The sequence below is a fragment of the Ambystoma mexicanum genome, chromosome 5p (genome assembly GCF_040938575.1).
Source record: "Ambystoma mexicanum isolate Mex_15411 chromosome 5p, UKY_AmexF1_1, whole genome shotgun sequence".
NCBI classification, from domain to species: domain Eukaryota; kingdom Metazoa; phylum Chordata; class Amphibia; order Caudata; family Ambystomatidae; genus Ambystoma; species Ambystoma mexicanum.
The window spans coordinates 408,609,107-408,630,198 of NC_090930.1; the positions used below are offsets into that span (position 1 = coordinate 408,609,107).

General features: G+C 41.1%; 1 protein-coding gene across 3 annotated transcripts in view; it reads right to left on the minus strand.

Annotated features, from left to right (window-relative positions):
- Nucleotides 1-21,092, minus strand: part of MCF2 (MCF.2 cell line derived transforming sequence) — a 1,935,885-nt gene that overhangs the window by 1,016,986 nt on the left and 897,807 nt on the right. For all 3 annotated transcript variants that reach the window (XM_069612795.1, XM_069612794.1, XM_069612796.1), the window contains 2 exons: nucleotides 7,061-7,252; nucleotides 4,634-4,825 (listed from right to left, as the gene is read on the minus strand). In XM_069612795.1, coding sequence (XP_069468896.1) covers nucleotides 4,634-4,825; nucleotides 7,061-7,252 — 384 coding nt within the window. The remainder of the gene's footprint in view (nucleotides 1-4,633; nucleotides 4,826-7,060; nucleotides 7,253-21,092) is intronic.

Sequence of the window (21,092 nt, forward strand, 5' to 3'; positions counted from 1 at the left end):
GATGTGACAAACCAAAGGAAGAAACAATGGCAGCAAGCGGGGAAGTGTAAAGGGAGAACAGAAAAGAGCCCAAGATGGACCCTTGCAGAACGCCATGAGCAAGCAAAAAAGGTGTAGATGATTTGCCAGCCCATGAAACATAAAATGTTCTTTGAGATAGATGAGATTGAAACCCGGATGGTATTGAACCTGCGAAACCGAAGGAAGAAATAGATGCCAATAGAAGAGAATGGTTGAACGCGGCAGATAGATCCAAAAGAATAAGAAGAGATGAGTGTTTAGAATACTGTGCAGGAAGTAGTGAGTCCAAAACAGAAAAAAGAGCAGTTTCCACAGAGTGAAGAGAGTGAAAACCAGCCTGGAATTGTGAGAGAATAAAAGAGTTAGAAACAAAGGTAGACATTTGAGAATAGACGAACTGTTCAAGTAATTTCAGAGATAGGGTAGCAGGGAAATAGGACGAAATTTTGAAACAATTAGTGGGTCAGTGGTAGGTTTCTTTAAAGTTGGGATGATGGAAACAGGCTTAAAAGACGTGAGGAAAGTGGAAGTTGAGTGACAGATATTGAAGAAGGTGGTGAGGTAAGACATTAAAGGAGGGTAGACTTTGAGAATGAGTGCAGAAGGGATTTGGTGGATAGCCCAGGCATTAGAGTGTGTTTAGCCAATAGAAGAGAAGTGTCAGTGTTAGAGATTGGTTGAAAGCAGGATATGGAGGTAGAGGAAGCAGAAGTAAAAGAAGTCATGAATTCAGGTGAAATGGAAGCTTCAATGTCAGGGCGAAGAGAAGCTATCTTGGAGGAGAAAAATTGGCCGAAGTCAGAGGCTGACAGAGTAGAATTAGCAGAGTGGTCAAGGGTGGGAGGAGATAAAAGTCGAGAAAGATTTTGAAAGAGACGCCTAGGGTGGGCAGACTGAGGCCCCTATTCTCAACTTGGCGCACTGAAGGTGCTAAACAGCACGAATCACTGCGCCAAAAGAGGATGCCCAGACTCCACTAGTATTCTCAAGTGGGCCTGGGCGTCCTCGTAGAGCACGACAGTGCTCTGTGTGTACTGCACCTGTTTTTAGTTCTAATGGGCGCAATCCAATCTCAGCAGCATTTTTGTAAAATAACGACATATTCCGTTATTTTACAAAAATGCTGCTGAGAACACAGGTGTGTATGAACACGTTCCTATACACAAAGTGAGCAGTTTCAAAGTGGCAAGCTGCTTACTTTGGTGTATAGGAAAGTGTTCATATACACCTGTGTGGTGTATATGAACACTTTCATTCACACCAAAGCGAGCAGCTTCAACGTTGCAGGATGCAACGTTGGAGCTGCTCGCTTTGGTGTACATTAACGTGTTCACATACACCTGTGCAGTGTATATGAACACTTTCATTTACACCTGAAGCTGCTCGCTTTGGTGTACATGAAAGTGTTCATATACACCGCATGGGCGTATGTGAACACTTTCATTTACACAAACGTGAGCAGCATCAACATTGCAGGATGTTGAAGCTGCTTACTTTGGTGTAAATGAAAGTGTTGATATAAACCCGTGTGTTGTATATGAACACTTTCATGTACACCAAAGCTGTTTTCAAGAAAGTCAAGAAAGCTGTTTTCCCTTTTATTTCCTAGGGCCTTTCTTTGGCTTGGGCAATGCTAGTTTTTATCTGATTCAAATATTGCCTGTCCCCTCTCTACTTTGCTAATGGTGTTTGCACTTTGGATTCAATATTGTTTCCCCTTTTCTTGGGTAAGGGTAGTTACAGACTTTCTCAAATATCGTTCCCCCTTTTATTTGGGTAGTGATGGTTATTACCCTTCTCTTCTCGTTTTCTCTTCAAATACGTTTTGGGCCAAAAAGCACTTCCTTTCATTAGTTTGTGATTCAATAGCTTTATACGCGGTTAGCGGTTTACACAGGAGCACCCCGGGTCACCTTTCAGAGGCCAACTCACCGATCTTTCCCTGCGCAACCGCATATCATATTGCCACCTCTTCTCCGTTTGTCAGATCTAGAACCTTGGACAGCTCTGATTGCAGTCCTGTGTCTTGCGCCTCTCTGAACACGAGCCCACATTACAGCTTTCACTTCCCGTTGCTCGCCAACTACTGGAGCCAGGCACATGAAGCAGAGAGAGCTTCTCTCTCCGCTTTGGGGTAACCTGCAACTGCAGCGCGTCCCGCTGCATGACCTCTGCAACTCAGGCTTCTCCTTTTCACTACCCTCTCAGCACCATCAACCGTCACTGACACAGCGGTGGTCCCAGCATCCTCGGATCTCTACCCCTAATGCATACACAGCTGCTGATAATGTTTCCTTCTTCTACTACTACCTGTAACTGAGGGCGATTTAAATACTCGAATTTCCCGCTCAGGTGTAGGTTATCAGGAACACTATGCTGCTTGCTGAAGTTCTGTGCCTCTGAGCTTATCCTCTTCGACCCAATACCTATGGCCTTATGGGACTTGAAGTCCCCAACGTTCTCATTCTTCTTTTTTATCACATATTTTGGCTTTGCAATAGGTTATTAGGACCATAGGGTTATTGGGGAAGTTATTTAGAGGGTTCTCCCAATTCTCCTGACCCGAGTCCCCTCCCATGTGGTCCTCCTGCAGAACACCACCACCAGGGTCAGGAAGCGTCTGCCTTTCCCTGGCCACTCGAGAAGGGTCCCAGGCCAGGGTCTTTGGAATGATCAGCTCTGATTCATCACAACACATTCATCTTTATTCTCTGGAAAGTATTCATAACATTTTGCTTTGAGAGATATTACTATACTTATGCACGCAATGAAACAATAAATGAATATTTGCATGTTTACACTGTAAAAAATGGTTATCTGCAATTTTTTTAAGGGGGCAGACGGGAATCACGGATTCAGAAAATGTTTGAAAACACTGGGAACACACCACTGAAAGTTAAAAAAAAAATACATAAGCACTGAAATCAGGAACCCCTACATATAAAGCAAACATTTGGCCAGTTATGCTCTATGGCACAGCGATCTGGGGCAAAAACCATCTTAAGAGTGTTGCAAATATGGAATCTTAATGTTTAAATTCCATACTTAACTTACCACATTCCACCTAATAGAATATATTCTTCTTGAGTTGCGACTGAATTCTATTAACAACAACGCCTCGATTAATAACCTGAATCTCTACTTCAAGATGAAGAACGCCCCAGTTAATTCCCTGCTCGAACTAAATGAAGGACTCCTTCAGGGTGCGATCACCGGTTGTCCGAATATGTACATTTGTCTGTTACACAGAAAACTTCAGGCCTGGTTTATGCGCTTTGCAACATTTGTGGAGGCATATTTGTCAATCAAAACCACAACCACCACAAATGTCTGATTCACAACATGTTGTGAATTTATCAACAACAAGTTTGGCTTGTGAATATCTAAATCAATACTTTATTTGATCCACAATGGGTAAATAGTTGACCGCTTATCCTTATAACTGGATCATTATCCAAAATGTGGGAATAAAATGTAACATAGTCGTCTGAGAGAGGTGACTGGAGGTTGGGTGGAAGTTCCAAGGTGCAAGCGTTGTTTTAGATTATGTGAAGATGCTGTAATGGAGTCAGTCAAACACTTGATATTAGAATGTGAAGCCTTATGTTTACTAGGAACATCTATGCTTTTAGCTTGTGGTATTGTTTCCACCAAACCCGACCTTGGGATAATATGGATTGACTACTATGAAGGGAATAATATGGGGTTGATTTACCATATGACCGAAATGTGGGTAAAGGATGAGACCATTCTGAAGATTTTAACTTGATGATCGTTGTGTGTTTGTTTTATTTATGGATTTTATAGATCTTATTTGATGAAGTTTTATTTTATGCAGTGACTATGCAAAAAAAGATTAAATAGCTGTATTGTATTAAAAAGTAAAGAAGGTGATTTCTTTAGTGTCATTGCTTCTCTCCCTATGTTACGTTCATATGCACCATTACGTGAATTGGCTCTCTTCAAATGATTCCTAAAATAACATTTTAAAAATCCTTCAGTGAAATTCTGTTGCATGCACGTTTCACTCCCTTAAAGATTACTTTCTAGTGTAAAAGATTTTCCCTCTCAAAAACAGATTATCAAAACCTGTTGGACTAACATGTATGTGCCTTTGGATTGACTTTTTGGAGATTTGGAATAGAAATTCATCTTCAAACCCCAGAATCCTCAATATTTATAACCGAGTATATTGCTTGTGGGTATGATTGGGGTTTTGCTTGTCGGACAGAAAATTCAATGAGATTTCCCCCACACTCTCCAAAGTTCGAAGTAGTCACAGCGTTTTCCCCTAACAAACTTCTGAGGGACATATCCTAATTAGATAGATTTCAATACACCTCCCATCCCTTTCAAAAAACATTCACTAATGTCCTGAAAGAATGTATGCTTGTAAATTAGCTATAAGCATTAACAGGGTGCACAGAAAACCTAAGAACCTCTCAACACTCGCATGCAGTAACATTTCACAGGCTTTCAAAGAGCTTCTTACAAACAATTTACAACACTGCATTTAAGAATTATAGAACAAAATGACAATTATTCTATTCATGGCTATGGAAGCCTTTTTAGAGTGTACTAAAACACTATTGTTTTGCTAATTAAGTCTTACATTAAGCTCGGTAGTTAAAATGGATTCAAATTCATAGTGCAACTCTTGGGGGTCATGGTTCAGGTAGAGACTGGAATTTTCAAGGAACTTTTCTATGTCATGCAACGCTCTCTGGGCACCTTCTTTACTCTGGCATTTATCCATCTGTTGGTTAGCAAGAAGATAGGCTCCTTCATCACAGCACTCCTGCGCCTGGTAAACAAAATACACAGGGATTACAAACTATAATCACAGCACTCCTATGCAGGGATTAGAAATCATCAACACTTCTCAATGGTCGAACATTAACACATAACTCACCCGATTATCAAGTAAAGATATGTATGAATACATCATGAACTATACAATGAGCAGTATTTCTGTATACAGTGGAGCTAAACTTTATTTTAAAAGCTGTATCAGTGCCATATAATAAATAGAAAGTAAACACAGGGGAAATACTTCTCTACGTAGGGCAAGAGATGTTATTGATCATATGTATTAATAGACAAGAAAATGAAGGTCCATCAAAGATTATATGCACTGTCAGGCTGAGTACACCTGTATTTTTTAGAATTTGCTTTACATTTTAATGCAATCAGTGAAAAAGAGAAGAGATATTGTTATTTTCTTAACAGCAGCACCACCCTCAATTCTATAAAGCATAGTATAATCTTCAATCGATACTCCAAAGGAAATTGTTCTGAAACTGACAAATTACTTTCATGCCATAATTGTAATCCATGTTCGCATCTCAGTGCGCAACATGTTTCAGGATAAGTCTGCATTTGTAAGCACTACAAATTGAAATGTCATTAATTGTTAATACCTACATTATTTAAATGGCAAGCTTTACTAACTCAAGTTTAAAATTAGGATACAATTGCTTACCAGAAGAAGCATTAAAAAAAGATTAATGTGCTGAACTACTGTCTCGGCTACCTGGAGAAATTCTCTGTTTTGGAATTTAAGACTAGATACTGAAAAAATACTCAGAGGAACACCTTAGAAAAAAAGGAAATGGTAGAGTTACTTGAGTGGATGTATTACAGTAACACGACAGTTGCCAGATTCAAAAGAAAAGAAAAAAAAGAAATACAAATTATCTACGAAATAATAAAAGTAAAAACAAAACCATAATGCCACATTATAAATGAATGACTGGGATTCAAAATCAATAATGTTTGAAAAGAAGTATTAACGAAAAAAATGTTAAAGCAAGCAAACAGAAATTGAGTCATAATCCCGAAACAGGAGAGATTCATTAATAACATGTCAAGTTCATTACAAAGGTAGATGAAAGTCTAAAGATCTTCAGGAGAACAGAAGAAGAAAGATGATGAAAAAGAAGATTTGACAAAGATAATCAAAGATCTATTGTGAAAAGAAATATTGTGACTTAGAAGAAAGATTACACATAGAATATTTATTCTTTTATTTCTATTAAGTCACGTAAATACCTTGCTACTGCAACAAATCCACTCCAATAACTCTACCCTTTCCGTTTTCTTTTTTTAGGTGCACACTTCACATCCTTTGACTGATCTTTCAATGTGTATTTATTGAATCAATTTGCAGTCATTTTACTGTTAGCAGTTGTCATTAGCCATGCGGCTGAGATTGCATCCTGACTCTGTACATACTCGATTGATTTCAGTACATGATCCTTTTTGATACTTCTTCTGGCAAGCAATATTTTGCTATATTATTTTGAGTTGTCAAATCTTGTCATATATTTAATAGGAGTAACAGCCACGTATTATTTCACCTTTTAGAGCTTAAAAAAGAGAATATGATCCTGAAACATGTTACATACTGAAAATTCTGACATGAAATTAAGTTACTGCTTTTGTAACAATTTTCTTTATAAAATGTATGAAATGGTACATTATCCATTACACAAATGAGTGCAGAACCAGTGCTAATATAAGTTAGGAACCCACCTCTTTTTTTGTTACCTGGATAAGGTTAACACACTATACCTCAACTCTTTCCACCATTTTCTTGCAATACTGTGCAGTTAAACAATCCTTACTGAATAAACTGCTTGTTTCACAATCATATCCTAAATCTTGTGATTGTAAATCCAGACATCAGGTATATTTATGCTTTTTTGGATTATTAATTATTCTGGGAACTCAATTTTCCCTCCAAAATACAATATATATGCATATTATTTTCAAATTCTGAGAAATCTGAATTCTGGAAATGTTCAATTTCCTCTATTTCTGCCCTTCTCCATACATTGTATTAGTGGCCGATGTAATATATTTCTTCTCATAAGATAGATATATGGGCCAATAACAATGGGTGACCTATTGGGTAATAAAAACAATAACATGACGCATAATATAACTGTCTGAATGATTTTAGAAATCTAACAATGGGTTTATCATGTTGCAATATAGCAATTAATGTGAGGCATTTATGCATGCTCCTGGACTTCACCTGTTGAAGACGAATGAGCAGCTCTAGAGTCCTGATGAGTCTTGCATGCTTATTCTTGATTTCATCAGTCAATGTGTCAGAAATATGCCTCAGTTCATTGCATCGTTGGCAGATTAAATCCAGTGCATAATGATGATTTGCTGCTAGCTGGTGACCGTGCAAAATTACAACCTGTGACTTCCCTGAAAGATCCTGGAAGTAAAGAATTTGAATTATGTATTTATGAATTTCATTATTGGCATAAATCAAATATGGCATTAAGTTCACATCATATTTTACATTAAAATCTGCAGTCTTTTCCCAACCATTTGTGAAGAGGACAAGATTAATGCAGTTCCATCTTCACATGATTGTACTTCTTATAGGAATCTTTTTTTTTTTTTTAAATCTACCCATTTTAATTTATTACACATGGTGGTGGATTTCAGAAAGGAATATGACATACCCGTAATTGGGATTTGTTATGCAAGGGGTTTTCTATGATGTCAATGAAAGACTCTCGCCTGGCCTAAGAACTCGCAGAAGAAATTCCATTGTATGTCTAGCAGGTTAACATTTTAATTTCAACCATTCTAACAAGAGAAACTAATCTTGTTCACTTATTCCATCACTTCGGCATCTTGCAAATGATTATGTATTTCTACATTAACATTTTGCAATATTATTAATTTAATATCCTTGCTGTTAAATGTGTTGGCCGGGCTGTAAACGCTAAAAAATCTACATTGGACTGGGACTGGCCGTAGCAATGCAACGACAACATTGTGGGCCATTACAGCGACCTCTCTTCATCCACAGCTGCTACTCCAAAAACCAAGTTCAAAATGATTTCATGTAATACTCAGGGCTTTGCTCATCTAACAACCCCCATGGATGTAAACTTGGGAGATTACAATTTCATCTGTTTACTGGAGACCTGGCTGAGGGAGGCCCCGGGTATGGATGGGTTCGAGGTCACCATTAACCCTGCCAAGAAAGGGAACACGGGTCGTCCCTTTGCTGGTCTCCTGACTGCGATTAGATCTGGCAGTCCTTTTAATCTCCTAAGCTCCTCAAACAAGAATTTGCTCACCCAGGAGTCTATAATCGGATGAAAGACACAGATGGCACGGCAAGGCGACAAAGCTCTCACGTACATTAGGTTAATCAACATATATTGGAACCCCGCTTTGATGGGGGACGGAGCGTTTATAGACCAGATCGCAGAGATTTTGAACAATATTTCCTCGTGCCCAGGGCCAGCTCACACCATTTTATGAGGGGAAATCAACACCTCAGACTAAATAAAAACTGAGCAAAACCTAGATTGGTACCTGGATGACGCACACCATGCTAACCTCATGGTTACCTCATGGATTCCCGTGACATGAACATCCTGAATGGAAACCGTACAGGCAACACGCCATCCCAGATGACGTGGGAGAACCAGGATACAGCCTCAACTATTGACTACATGTATGTATCCAAAAGTTTTTTGCCCTTGGTCGTACAATTCCAAGTTATTCCAAGTTATCAAAACCAAGCATAGTGACCATCACTTGCTCCTTCTGGAATGGTCCACAAAAGATTTTTCGATTAGTATTTGTAGCATTACTCAACAGCCCTGAACACATGCAATGGGGGACTGCGTCTGAGACGTTCGCCTACGGAGATTCAATCATTGTCAGCTGAACAGAATCAGGTTGGAGCGACGGTCGTCTACCCTCCCTTATTGGTGCAATTCCATATGTGCCCTCAGAAAGGCGGGAAAGTGCGACACTACAAACATGCTTTTGACCCTTAACTGGTTGCCCAAAGAAAAGAGGCAAGGAAAACTGCACAGAGAGCCAAAAAGTCAGGCTCGTTAGAAGATCTTCTAACAGCTAAACCCGCAAAGTCCAACTTTAAAACTGGCTCTGTGCTTCTAGACATCTACGTTACCAAGGACGCTGAGGTGATGCTAGACGCCTTGGGAGGTAAAGACACAAATAGGTTCTGGTCCTTAATCAAGGAGGTCGACCTGGCATTGAGAGTTGACCAAACAAACCCCATAGGTGAAGACAACTGGATTACCCACTTCCACAAATTATATGCACCAGTTGGCGGAACTGTCAACCCCTTCAAGCTTTCTGAAGGTCCGGATCCTTGGGTTTCTTCGACCAGTCCAAATGACATCTCACGAAGAATCATGAAGCAAAAAAATTTTAGAGCGCCAGGGCCTGATCCTCTCGAATCACATGCTAAAGGAGTTCTCTGATGACTGGGCCGCCTTTATTTCATTCCTGTTTGGGCAAAAAGCCACGTCCCATCTATTACCGATCTCTTGGACGAGAGCAATAGTCGTCTCTAGCCACAAGAAGGGGGCTTGGAGTTAACCGCCCCATCTCCCTCCTTGATGTTATCAGTAAGCTCTACAGCTCGATAGTATTAAAGCCGTTCAATGGGTGGTGTAGAGAGTCTGGATGTTTTAACACCCTCCAAACTGGTTTTGTCAAAGGCCTGGGCACATCTATAAACATCATTCTACTCCAGCTCTTGAAGGGAAACCTAGGTCCCGCCAAACCAAAGATCAATCTATATGGTGTTCGTGGATTTAGTACAGGCTTTCAACCAGATTCGTCAAAAGTTATGGACCAAACAGGCTATGAAGAACTGTCTGATGCCTATACTCCATCCCATCATAGCAATGCACTAACACCACGCTACAAGTAAGGCTTAACAAAGCCAAAATACTCTTGAACGAAATAAGAACTTTCCGAGGTGTAAAACAGGGATGCCCCCTTGCCCCAGCGCTCTAACTTCTTTTTGGAGGATCTACCAGAATCCTTTGTGGAGACAAGATCATCCCCCCCCCACATGGTCAGTGGAGTTCAGTTACCATGCCTGCTCTACGCGGATGATGTCGTTCTGATCGACCAAACTCCCGTCGGTCTGCAAAGACAACTCGGCACCCTACATCGATACATCTGCAACAACAATCTGGAGATCAACCAGGCGAAAACTAAAATCTTAACCTTCGGATATGGCAAGAAGGGTCTAAGCCATCACTCATGGTATATTGATGGTGAAAACATTGACAAGGTACAGTCCTTTAAATACCTAGGGGTATGGTTGAGCAATTCAGTAATAGAGGCACCAATGTCTAACCATCTTCAAAATAAGATGAAGTTGCTCATCAGTCAAGCATCAGCTCCCAACAGGAAGTTCGGCCGCTTCTCGATCGTCCCGGTACTGCAGTACTATAACTCCAATATTGTACCAGTATTAATTTACATGGCAGAAGCTATGTTTAACCTCCCACACTCCCTCTGGAACCGTCTCCAAGGGGGGTTTTGGAAAAAAGTATTGTGCCTGCCCTTATCGACGCCAATATCGCTCATTCGGAGAAAGCTAGGCCTTAACTCGCTGAAAAACAGTCACCTGGAACAGACTGTCTTTGTTCAAGAAGTGTCATGATCTTCCTTGGCCAGCAATTTAGGAGATGGTCCACAAAGAGATGTGGACCAGCTCAAACACAACATTGACGAGATGGCGTGTGTCAACCCTCTCTTTTCTGGACGACATTGGCAGCTCTTTGGACCAACTGTTGTCAGACCCGGAGCGAGTAAAAAAAAAGACCCAGGATTCGACTGGATTCAAACCCAAGAGCTAGCCAGGGTTTGTAAGATAGTTGCAGACCTTCCCACAGAAGTCTGAATACGCAAGATCCCCTGTGTTTACCTGAAACTATCCCCTGACAAAAGGGCCAGGGATTTCTTTTTGTGGACTCGATTGAACCTACATCCAACTAATGAGATTAGAACAATCAGAGGCCAGATGGACGAAAACTTGTGTCGCCATTGTCGAGACCCTGAGAAAGTAGAGTCACTCTTCCATTTGATGGTTCTATGCCCCGCTCTGAAAGAGCAGCACTCTAAATATTTTCGGCCACTATTTTTGGATTTCGCATCAGTAGATGAGAAAATATGGTGGCCGCTCTTGATATCTGGCCAAAAAACGTCCTATGTAATTGCAGGGGTGAAATTCCTGATGGAGGCCTTGTCAGAGTGGAATTGATAAGAAATTCTAAATCTCTCCTCTGTTTTTTTTTCTTTTCTCTTTTCCTTTTTCTTGCGAGGCTGTTCATTTTCTTAAATGGTCAAATAGTTGTTTTGATTCGAAAAATGTTATCTTGTTTTGCTGAAAAAAATAGTTGATTCAATTTTAATGCAAATTAAAAAATAAAAAATAAAATATATATATATCCTTTTCTGGGTCAGCATTAGAAAACATGCCATGTGAATCAAAGCAAATTCACTAATGCTGCCGTTTTCCTAAACAACATGTTGGGTTCAAATAATTAATACAGAATAAAATAAAGCAGTACTGATAATTGACCAAAATGCAAGGTTAAATGGAAATTAAGCCTCAAAAATATTTCTTCCCATCGTAAAATCACCTTTGAATTCCCTACCCACACAATATCACAGGAAGTGACGTGACATAACATTTGGCCATGATGGCATTAAAGGAAGCAAAACTGCAATAAATTTAAGATGACAACAAAACAATACTGAAGCAGATACATTGGGGCTCATTCCAGGTTTGCTGCTCTGGAATTTAAGTGCTGGTAATAATTTTTACCAGCACTTTTCCAGACCAGAAAACTACAAGTTTGCCGGTGGGTGGCCTGAATTACCTCCAGCTAGAGGTAAATCAGAGGTAAGTCAGTCACCCCATCAGCAAAAAACAGGTGGTATTACCAATATTACCAGTGCCAGTAATACCGTCAATCCCCCCATGGATTCTAATGGACTCCATGGAATGGGGATTAACATACTGTTACTGGCACCTGTAAAATGCTGGTAATACTGACAGGTCAGGCGCTGGTAACGGTGTCACAGTTTGTCAGTATCCTGGCAGATTTACTGCCAGGGTACCAGCAAATTTGGGATGACCCCCATTGTCTTTTTAGTTGAGAACCATATGTTCATTTTGGTGCCGCCATGATATGTTAAATGCACGTCTATCATATGCCAGGGAAAACCCAGCCATCAAATGCTCGGTACAGCAGCATATATCACAATATAGTTACCCATTACATTCTAAGACACACCCTCCTATACCTATTTACTATACCCAAATATTCACACATACATGTTTATTTTCCTAGTTGCATCCTTAGAAGCATGGGAAATGCCTCATATAGCCAGATATTTCCTGATCTGCCCAAACACTGTGTTCTATTATTGTAGTCATTGCAATAAAAAACCAACACCTTATACATCTGTTACAATAACACTTCACATAATTTACTTTACATTTATAACACGGAAAATATATATCCAAACAATACAAGTTTAATTGGAATAAGAGACTAAACAGCTCAATCAATATTATAGAGACCTTCCTGATCTGTCATGACTTCTTTAGTTGTTCAATTGAAGGATTTAGGAATACAACCACAATCCTCATGTGCCTAATTTGAATATGTGTCAAAATATATGTGTGCACCACCAGTTGTGAATGATGTTATCTACCTATGTTTTTAGTAAGTATATCTCTTCTAGGCAGGGTATGTTTACTTCATATCTAGGTGTGAAAGCCATGACTTTATGCAATTGTTGGTATCTAGTCTGCCCCCTAATGTTCCAGGACATTATATTTATTGCTTGTGTGATCATTTGCTTGCATCTTTACATTTACCACCATCGAGGTCAGATCTGCCAAATTCGGTTGTATCTTGATTGTGGATGCCAGTGTTTCTCCAGTTCATCAGCATTAAGATATTCTCTGTAACTCCCCCATCCACCACACTCAATGACCACCCCAATAAGGCAGGGTATACATCATTCCTACTCCCACAATAACATTAGCCCATATTGAACATTCTGCGATCGTTATTAGGACTGGGATGCTCACGCAGTGCACCGCACTTGGCCGAGTCCATCTATAGAAGGCTGTATATAAAGAACAACTTTGCTTCTACGTTCCATTATTTACTCTTACAAATGTTTAGGTGGCAACAACAACCACCATATAAGATTATCTATATTTGTGTCTGTAGTTTTTCTATGACCTAGGGTGTGCTCATATGTCAATATTTACCTGCTAAATTGCATTGCTACCCTCGGTTCCTTGTAAGGGAGTATGGATCCGGTATTGTTCTAAAGACAGCGTTCTTCTCCTAACTATTGATTCATCAAACCTTGTTGCCTGCTCATGGTCATTGGAATAGTGGGTCTTGTCATTATATAGAATTCTTAACTTGTTTGTATACATCATGGAGTATGAGATTTGCTTGCTCTGCAAAATCTTTTTGGCAGCGTAGAAGGACTTTTGCACAGTGGGGCTAAAGACTCTGTAGAATTGAAGACTCATTCTTGTATTTTAAAGTTTCCATCTGACTGCCCTTTTGTAGCAGTGTGTCACGATCTCTGTAGTCCTAACATGTTTGTATTACTGTTCTCGGCAGGGCTCCAAGTTTTATTGAGGGCCGAATGATTTATCAGCCCTTTCTATAATGAGCTGCTGGGAAAAGGTGGTTCCGGAAACAGCTCACATACGAGGTCTTCCAAAAATGCTTTCATTTTACTTGCTTCTGTATCCTCTTCCATGCTTCTAACATTAGATTCTAACATTAGATCCATGGGGCCTTTCTTCTAACTCCTCAAACATATTGTGGAGATATTTGGATTTACTTTCCAGCCTTTTTACCAGTTTACACAAGTTAGCAGCACAAACCTCAGTTCTATCAATTCTGTTTTCCACCTCCCTTGTATGGCCTGTAATCTTAGTAAACCTTAGTAAGCCTACACTGAACATCATCAAGCTGTGATACAAATCAGTCAAGACTATCAGGCTGAATCAGAGCTGCAGCAGGGGAGATCCGCCACAGGCTTCCTCTCAGGCTCCACCCATCACATGATCCGCAAGCACTGCGGTATATGCCCTTCACTAACCACAACTCCTGGACTTCTTTTATCTGTGCTTTCTTCTATGAGGGGCTTGGGAAGGTGTAATTTCATAGCAGGGAATTGGTGTTTTGGGTGTTATGAAGTTCCCAGTTTGTTTCTGGGGGTTCTGGATGGGTTGGCCACAGGAGTTTGGTGTCACCAACCATGGCATTATGCTGGGATCGGAGGCAGTATATGGGGGATCCCCTGGACCACTGCACCATGTCCCACCCTTTTTGCAGTTTAATTTCACAGGGTGTCAGTCCATACTGTGCCTGTCCCTTTAATGGATGAAGTATGAAATGGCATTAGGGGGCCTTGTGATCATCCAGGGAGAAAGGAGGAAAGTGCAAAACTCACTATGGATGCAGACTTGTCTGACTCCAATTTGGGAGCCTGAGGAGAAACCGGGACCTTGGGGCAGTCTAGTGGCAGAGCACTGTGTGTGGTTTGGCTGCTTAGCAGTGCTTGCACTGCTCATGTGGATTCCAAGATGGTGGGCAAGTGCTATTAATGATTGGGACATGATATACTGTGGCCCTGTAGATCTGTGGCCATCAGAGGAGTATCCAACCAAGCCCAACCATCAAACCAATAACAATAACAAAAACCTATTACTGCTCAGAAGAACACCCAGTCAAGAGAAGCACTGCTCAAGCAAATAGGCAAACTCACTAGAAATGTGGGATGTGCAGCAGTAGTGGCAGAGAGGATCTGGCAGTGGAAAGAAGGCTAGAGGTGGAAAGCGGCTGGTGGCAGAAGGCTTATTGGAGAAAGGAGAGGAGAGAGTACTAGGAAGAAGATCAGAGGGAACATCCAGGAGTGGGACAAAGGTGGTGAGAAGGAAGTAGAACATCCAGGAGCGGGGCCAAGGTGGTGATAAGGAGCTAGCCAAGCGAAGTATGGAGGTGGTTGGTCAAAGTGGTAAGAAAACAATTGGCAGAAGCTGTAAAAAGGAGCTGAGCAGAAGGAATAAACAGGAGGTTAATCAGTGAATAAGAGCTGCGCAGAAAATCTTACAAGTGGAATAGTAGGAATTATAAGAAGGGTACTGGAAAAACCCACAGAGAAGAGGTTGGCCAGGCTGGGGAGCATACATAGGGTAAGGAGTTATGAGGTGCAGAGAGGACATAAAACTAAAACTAAAGCAGATGGCCATCATCAAAAGACCAGAAAGATGTGTTGGGCACATTTAAAACTCTGAGTGAATGCGAAACAACTGTTCATTCTTGAAAGGAGCCAGATTCAAATTTGCAAAAACAAAGCCTGGGTAATTTGAGAAGAGCTACTCAAGAGGTTGTTGGATTCTATTACATTGAGCTCAAAGAGAACCAATCCTGTGGACGGTACTATTTGGCTGAACAAACAAAGGGTTATCGTGTGAGTGTTGGGGAATTGGATAGGTCTGAATTAGCATAAGGCATCCTGTTGTTTTTGATCAGTGTATTTCCTTACCAATTATTTGATCCAAGTCTGTAAAAAAATCTAATAAATCCTTTCTGGAACATAACCGTGTGGCAGCATATTGTTGATCCTGCAAATAGTCATAAGAAGATCCAGGGCAGATGTGGAATATGGTAAAGAAAGTGTGCTATTTTTCTCCCCAGTGTTAGCCCAAATCATTATGCACCTACTCCAACATGGGAGACATTAGGGTGAATTGGGTCTGGGTTTAGCGTCCCTTGTTCTTATTACAATAAAAGAGTTCTTACTACATTCTCCCAAAGCCAATGTAATTATCTAAAGGTTTACATTTGAACAAGATATGGATGGCTAGGTTTTGCAGCCTTTGAAGCGAGAAAAACTGATCTCTAGAAAGCCTGATACAACTGAAAACCTGCAGCAGCTGAATTGTGATGTAAAAGCAGCGAATGTGCACAAGGCACTCGAGCTAAAAAAAATAGACTTTTCCTCTGTTGCTATGGGAAGACCTTGTTTTGGATTCCAGTTCAAACTGTCACCACTCTTCCCAAATGTCTTACTTGGATGATATTGTTCCAAAGAGTCTGCCGAACGATGTGGACTCCAGGACATATGAGGCAGTATATGGGCATTATAGTTTCAATCAGCACATGTGAAGTTCTACATGAACATAACATAACAAGGGTGTTTATGAGGCAAAGCAAGAGCATATGAGTTTGAACCTGGTGATCCAATCAAAAGGAGCGTTGCACATGGGCATTTAGGCAGAATGTGTTAATGTGTGGAAGTAGTTAAGGAGAGTGCTTAATGCAAATATAAAGAGCTGAGTGGGAATGCAAATGAGCTCATTTACTAAAAATAATAATTTGGTATTTTTAAACACAATTGGCCTATTTCCACAATATTTGATGTTCATATTTGATAGTCCATGTTGATTTAGGGATATCTAGTGCTAATATTAGGGTGTTATTGGCTTGCTGTGCAGAATAACCTTACTTTAAATCTCTGTCTTACAAAAATACACTTATCACATGCCTGTGCAGATAATTCAATACATTCAGTCTGATTTTAAGGCAAAGGCCTGCTTTTAGGAATTTTAAAGTAGTCAACAGGTAGTATCATTGTATGTATCGGTTTGTTCTAATTGCCTTGTGAAGAGATTGGATTTGCAAAATCAATATTGAAAATAAGGGGAACCATTGTTTTTAGACAAGCATAGGTTAATCTTCCAGCACAAAAACATTCCCCATATCGATTATTTTCTACATTTTTGTATGTATTTTTCTGGCTCCGATTGTCCTTTATTTTGTTAGCCGCTGCCAGGTCCTTAGAGAATTGACATCAAAGCAGGAGGTGACATGCAACCTGTAGATCCATTATAGCAGCAAATGGGCAAAGTAAAGGGTTGGCTTTTCATTGGCTTTAAGCCAACTCTATTAAGCTACTGATTCTGCCTCAGCAGCAGTAGTAATATTAGACATAGCAGTAATGCTACAAATTAGTAGTGCTAATTTCAACAAACGCAGCACTAGTACCAGTAGCAATAACATTGTTGCTAAGAAAAGTGGTAGTATGTTTACCTGCTAACGGTTCAGTAAAATGGTAGCTATCTAGACTCAGTCAGGCACTTTCAACTCTCCCTACTGTAACCAAAGGTTAGTGTTCTAATGGTCATTTTGATATACCTCACACTTACTCTGTTGGATTCAGGCTAGGTGCTCATGTCAACTCATCTCTTCTCTCCTACTCTTACTACTGCACCCTCTGACTTACTTCTCCCACCAGTCCTCCATCTTTCAGATGTTTCACTCCTCCTACTGCTAGCCTCCACCCTTTGATATCAACACTCCACTTCCCTACTGCCACTCTCTACTACTCTCCCCTCCTACCACTACTCTCCTCCTCCCACCACTACTCACCTTCTCCTACCACTAGTCTCTTCCTACTATCTCCCTCCCATCTACTACTCAAACACCGTCCTTTTTCCCAGTATCTATTTTCTTTTCATTTATGTGTGCTCATGGTTAACATAGAAACCTTTCACAATTTCATAGATTAAAATCGTGCAAAAAAACAACTTACTTCAACATTCAAAAATATCATATACACATAGGTTAAAATAAATATCCAGCAATGTGCGTCTAAAGTGCATGTGCTTGTTAGTTCAACCTTTATATAAGACGGATATATTCTTGTAGAGCTATGAATTTCCTTCTCGCGACCAATTATATTACATGTCGATAAGGTTAATCCTATGGATAAATTCAAGTAAAGCAAAGGTTACTGCCAGAGAGTTACCTTGATTAATATGCTCCCACAGTGAATCACTAAACATGTATTTTATGTTGTTTACAAAATCCCAGTATATACAGATGTATACATTCATTAGGGTATTGCATTCTTGAATTACATGCTTTAAACTCTCACATAAAGTCTCACAGAAACACCAAAGGGACAAAGCATAGTCAGTGCCGTCCCATATGCAGATGTTTTCTCTCCTCCTTAGAATATTGAGCCTAAATCTCATAACATTTCTCATGTGACTAATGGGAAATTTGGTACGATAGGGCGGTACTTCTCCCACTCTTATGTGGGTTTCTTTTATGATAGAGAAGATCTTATAATGCTGGATATAATTGCAGGTTTCACACCAATTGACCTGCGTAAACGTTTGTTTCTGCTGTTGTATCACAGATGATTTCATTGACTGGATGAGCCAGAATTGGCTTAGACTGAACGGCAACAAAACCAAGGTTTTAATTGTTGGTGCTATTTCTATGGCCTTGGTCTACATATCTGAGTTTTGGCCCTCCTCTTTAGGTCCCTTTTCCAAACCTGTTGCTGCAGTTATGGACCTCAGTGTTAAGATCTCGACTACTCCATCTATGGACGTGGTAGTGAGGTCATTCTGTCAAGGAGGCTATTTCAAGCTTAAAATCTTGCAGAAAATTGTTCTATTTTGACCCTCTCAAATGCGTGCCCCAGTAGTGGGTTCCTCCATCTTCAGTAACCCTAGACTACTGTCTTACTCTTTTATTTGTCCCTGCCTTCCTACTTACTTTACAGTCTTCAAACACAACAGAATACTGCTGGGAGAGTGGTAACTGGTATCTCCGTTGTGCACAACATCTCTTCCACTCTGCGTCGTCTTCATTGGCTTCCTGTTGGATGCTGTATTGAATTTAAGTCCCTCTGCATTGTGCACTGGGCCTTTTATGGTCAGGGTGCGGAGTACCTGCTAAAGTGCTTCGGTCTGCCTCTGATTTTTTGATTCAGCTTCCTAGGTCGCAATGGATGAGGACTGGGGGCTGCGCCTTCTCTTTGGCTGCCGCGGTTCTTTAGAACAAGCTCAGTCTTCCCCTCTGCGCAATTAATAATCACCATCCATTTTTTTCCAGCACCACCTCAAAACCCTTTTGTTCCAAGCCTTCTACAATGAGCCTATACCGGTTTGCCTTGTTCCTCCATGCCATGATGTCCCTGGGTGTAAGTGCGCTTTACAAATACAGCTAACATAACATAACATCCCATGAGATACACTTGTTTATGCAGATTTGTCCACATTTTTCAATATACCAATTCTTGCCCTCTTTTAGATTTAAGTAAAATTTCTCAAACAGTGCATTTTTTGGTGGTTGAATTAGTTTACTGCATAGAGATAAAAGCTTCAGCATTATTCTTAAGTTTATCGATGATAAGCCTAATTAAAATTGAATGACTAACAGACGTCTCCTTCTGGGCAAGACCAACATTTGTTTACAGATAGTACACTCAAGAAAAGAGAGGTCCACATAGAGGAGTAGATGATGGCATTCCATAGATGAGGGCCGGGATAATATTTCAATCAAAAAATTTTTATTGTTAGTAATAGAAAAAACGTCCCAAATGTATTGTGGACCTCAAAGGCCAAGTTCCACTACCTCATGGCTCTGTACTGAAATTCATGCAGTTGGAAACTTGTTTCAGTCCACTGATACATACGCCCAGCCTACCAACCTAGTCTCTCCTACGAAGGGAACACCACCTCAGTTGCCACCTGTCATAGTGATTAAGGGTCTGTCCACCAAATCAGAACCTCTACATCACCAGGCCACAGGGATTGCAGCCAAACATCAATACCACAATAAGGCCCGGCCTACTACACAACCACATCAGGCAACACTTGACCTCGCCAGCCCCTTGCACACAAGCTTTGCCTGTACTAGCAGACCAACAAGATGTGATACTTTATTACCCTGTGCTCCCACAATCTCCTCGAGCCGCCCCTGATCAGCTCCATGAACATCAACTTGTTTAACCCTCCTCTAAAATGCACCCTGGTTAATGCAAGATCCATTCCAGCCTACACCTTAGACATCAATGGTCTCATTACTGTACACAACTTAGACATCTAAGCCATCTCAGAGACCTGGCTATATGCGCCCTCAGGGCCAGCCCGGTCTATTGCTGCTCCCCCCACCCCCAGCTTTACTATATTCCATAGTGACAGACACAATCTAGAGATGGGGAGTCACACTGATGGCAAAAAGACACGTTCCCTATCAGAGAGTTTAGGACTACGTTGAACGATAACAATGACTTATTTTCCGTCAAAGTACCCATCTTTCATACAGACAGCATTACCATCCACATCATCTATCATCCAACCGGACCAATCCAAACCTTTGAGGAGGACCTTTTACATACTTTGGGCACGAACATCAAACTTACCTCTAAAACTGTTAGGCTTACCTGGCCTCTGCGGGAGTGCCTGGAGCCTCAGAACGATGGGTGCTGCTGGGCGTGCTAGCTGGGGCAGTATGCTGGGCTGCGCCTAGAACAAGGAAGCAGATGTCACCCTGTTCTCAGACATTCCCTCTGTACCCCAGCCCGCCCTTTGGTTTCCCAGGTGCTTCCAATGGGGCTTCGCTCACCTGAGTGTTCACAATGGTGAGCTCTCCGTCCTGCAGTCTTGCAGGGTCGCAATGCTTCTTGTGGGAGCTGTGCCAGTTACTTCACTAGCGGTCAAACCCAGTCCATCTGAGGCTTGAGAATTACCCCTGTTGTCTTTGAGCAGCGTTTGCTTGGCCTTGCTGTGGTCCATTATTAGTGCCAATGAGGCTGAAATTCCTCTTGGGGTTGCTGTTAGACTGCCTGCACGGTTTGCTGTGAGTTTGCATTGTAGAGGTGCTTGCAAGAGGCGGCGAGCGGAGCTCCCCTAGATCAGCTGTTCTTGTGTGTGGAATGTTGGGGCAAGAGCGATGCTGAGTTGTGTTGACTGTGCACACCTCACGCTCCAGACCGCTATAGGCGGTATGCAAGGTGTACTCAACTCTAATGCGAGCGCGTTGGCAGGGCGCGTCACAATACTCATGGATCACTGCTTGCAGTATTACTTATGAGTCTCACAGATGCAAGGAGTTCTGAAGTAATATGCGCATTGGCTGTGCGCGTAGTTCAGCTGTTCACTTGCCTAATGTGAAGAGATGCGAGGAGCCGGTTTAGGGATGAAGGGATGAAGCGCTGAGCGCCTGATGCCGTTTCCCTGAAGTCCTTCAAATGCAGAAACATCCTGCGACGTCAATGGTGAGTATTATCTTGATATACATTTGCTTGCAATAGTTTGTTTTCTAACAATATTTTCTACTTCTTTGAATTCCGGGTCCAGGTCAGGAAGCGATAGCAACCGTCACGCTGCTGTGTGCAGACTAAAACGA